The 2882-nt window shown below is 47.5% G+C and overlaps 1 protein-coding gene across 1 annotated transcript; it reads right to left on the bottom strand.

Annotated features, from left to right (window-relative positions):
* Positions 1-952: 952 nt before the first annotated feature.
* On the bottom strand, positions 953-2362 carry LOC113334683. Its single transcript, XM_026580880.1, has one exon. It carries the CDS (start codon positions 2360-2362, stop codon positions 953-955), a length of 1410 nt encoding a protein of 469 aa, XP_026436665.1.
* Between the last annotated feature and the right edge of the window lie 520 nt (positions 2363-2882).

The raw sequence follows: 2882 nt of genomic DNA, 5'->3' as shown, positions 1-2882 counted from the left end.
GTACTCGCTTTCTGCCACTTTCCTTATCATGAACTGGCCTTCCCAGTTCGCAGCGAACTTCCCGGGGCTGGCGTTCCTTTGTACATGCGGCGATTTTTAAAACCAGCTCATCCACCTTGAATATTTTTTCCTTTACGCTCTAGTTGTAGTAATTAGTTGAGTGCTTTTTATAAGCTTCTGCGAATCTCTCTGCTCGTGTTCTTCTTTCCTCTAATGTGTCTAAGTGAGAGAAGCGTCTTATTTCTTCGGGTGTAGTGTGGCTAGCCATTGCTATTCTTGCAGACGGGATCGCTATCTCTGCAGGTAGTACTGCATCTTCCCCATAAACTAGTGAATAAGGTAATGCTCCTGTGGAGCGGCGTTTTGAAATCCTATATGCCCAGAGTGCCAATGGCAGTTGCTCGTTCCATTCTATGTGATGATCATGCACTATTCATCTAAGGATGCTGATGAGCGTCTTGTTTGTTGCTTCCGCCTGACCATTACCTTTGGTATAATAAGGGGTTGACGTGTGAAGCCTTATGTTGTATTAGCGGAGCAAGTCGATCACGTCTTTATTCACGAACGACTTAGCGTTATCTTCCCTGATTATCATAGGCACGCCGAACCTGCAAATGATGTGCTCCTTGATAATCGCGGCTATTGTGGCTCCTGAGTAATATTTGAGGGGTATTGCTTCAACCCACTTGGACGCGTACTCCGTTGTTGTTATTATGTATTTATGACGCTTTGAGGACGTTGGGTTGATTTGTCCTATGAGATCAAGTCCCCAACTATGGAACGGCCAGGGCGTTACTATGCTATGTAGCAGGGCATAAGGTGCTTGGTTCAGATTTCCGTGTGTTTGGCAGTGTAAGCATTTTCGGACGTGTTCCGCGGTATCACTATCCATGGTTGGCCAGTAGAAGCCTCCTTCGTATAGCTATAGGAATATTTTTCGTATTCCTTGATGTTACGCATCATGGTACCGGGTCATGACTTCTACCGCTTCCTGACTTGACAGGCATCGTAACCCGACATTACCATAGCTTCTACGATAAAGAACACCATCGTGTATGAAGAAACGCGTCGCTTTCCTTTGGATTTTGAGGGCCGCCTGTCTTTCGCTCGGTAACTTCCTGTGTTGGATAAAATCGAAGTAGGGTTGCCTCCAATCAGCTTCTTCGATGGTGCAGACTGTCGCGGGTTGCGGTGGTGCTTGGCAGTTGGCGCAACTATCTTGGAGTGATGATGCTTGAGCTGACATACTTGGAAAGTACACGCCCTTCCTCTGAAGTTTCCCGTAGAGGTGAACGGCGCCGGTTTGTCCACATGTTTCTGCATGCAGTTCCTGGAGCAACTTCTCAGCTTCTCTTTTATTTACACACCTCGCGAGAGATCCTCTGGCCGCCCTATAATACAAGGATCCTTGGATCACAACGAATTGATTCAGAGCTTGGGTGTGTATCACTCGTCTTTCGTCCATCCGAATCAGGTCTTCAATATACACTCTTCTCCAGTCGTCTGCTTCCTCGAAGGACAAGTGTTCTTTCCAAGTACTAGGTAACTCCTTTCTCTTTATTGTGACGGTACCCTCTTCCTCGCCATTCAATTTCACTTTTCTTGCCAGGGTTTCCAGGGTTGCCAGGGCATTTGCGTGCTTGTTTCTACCCCTGCCTATGTGATCCAGGGTCGACCCCGTTTGGTTCATCAATCTTTGGGCCTCTGCCCGATAGGGCGGTAAATGCGGTTCTTTGACATGAAAGTCGTCATTCACTTGGTTTGTCACGAGTCTTGAATCACCTTTGACTTCCACGCTTCCCAGATTGAGCTCCTTTGCCATTCGGAGTCCCAAAATCAAGGCTTCATATTCCGCGACATTGTTACTACATGGGAAGTCCAATTTAAATGAATACGAGAGAATCTCTCCTTGTGGCGCTTCGAATACCACCCCGGATCCTCCGACAGAACCATATAATGACCCATCAAAGAACATTGTCCAAGGTTTATCAATATATGTGGTTGACACTTCTCCAGGTATGTATGCGTGTACCGCATCATCGCTTTCTCCCGGGAACATTTCCATGAGATCGGCTATTGCTTGTCCTCTCACCGCGTTCGGGCGTTGGTATTTGAGCTCGAATTCTGACAGTTGTAGTAGCCATCGGGCGGTCCTTCCTATTAAGACAGGTTTCGAGGCTAGGTAGGCTATGAGGTTCGCTGCCGCCACCACGATAATCTCGCATGTCAAGCGATAGGGCCTCAACTTCTGCGTCGCGTACATGAAAGCTATACACGCCTGTTCTAAGCGTGGGTACCTTAATTCCGCATCTCGCAGAACTCGGATAACATAATAGATAGGTGACAGCTCGTCTTCTCCCATGTCTTTTGCAAGGACTGCGCCTATTGACGAAGCAGTAAAGGCCGTGTAGAGATAGAGGGGGACTCCTCATATTGGGGTCTTGAGGATTCTGGGGCTGACAAGACATTTCCTTAACTTCTCGAACGCGGCGCATTGTATTTCTCCCTACACAAAGGGTGTGTCTTTCTTTAGGAGGGGAAGGAACGCAGTCATTAGCTGCGCCAAACCAGGAACGAAACGTCGTAAATATGATATCCGCCCTATGAAAGCTTGCAGCTCTTTAGTGCTGGATGGCGATGCCATCATTGTGATCTCCTCTACTTTGTTTGGATCCACTTGGATTCATTCGTTAGTTACTGTGAAGCCTAGGAACCTCTCGGATGTCACTCCGAAGGCGCACTTGAGTGGGTTCATCTTGAGTTTGAATTTTCTGCACCTTTCGAAAGTTGTTTTCAAGTGAGAGATATGGTCCTCGGCTTCTTGTGTCTTGACCACAATGTCGTCGACGTACACTTCCACCGTTTGGTGCAGCAAGTCATGG

The sequence above is a fragment of the Papaver somniferum genome, unplaced genomic scaffold (assembly GCF_003573695.1).
Source record: "Papaver somniferum cultivar HN1 unplaced genomic scaffold, ASM357369v1 unplaced-scaffold_137, whole genome shotgun sequence".
Classification (NCBI taxonomy): domain Eukaryota; kingdom Viridiplantae; phylum Streptophyta; class Magnoliopsida; order Ranunculales; family Papaveraceae; genus Papaver; species Papaver somniferum.
The sequence above is the reverse complement of the archived record's forward strand: the minus strand, read 5'-3'. Positions and strand labels throughout refer to the sequence as shown.

Excerpts from the sequence above, each read along its gene's own strand:
- LOC113334683 (XM_026580880.1), bottom strand. The coding sequence starts at position 2,362 with ATGGGAGAAGACGAGCTGTCACCTATCTATTATGTTATCCGAGTTCTG.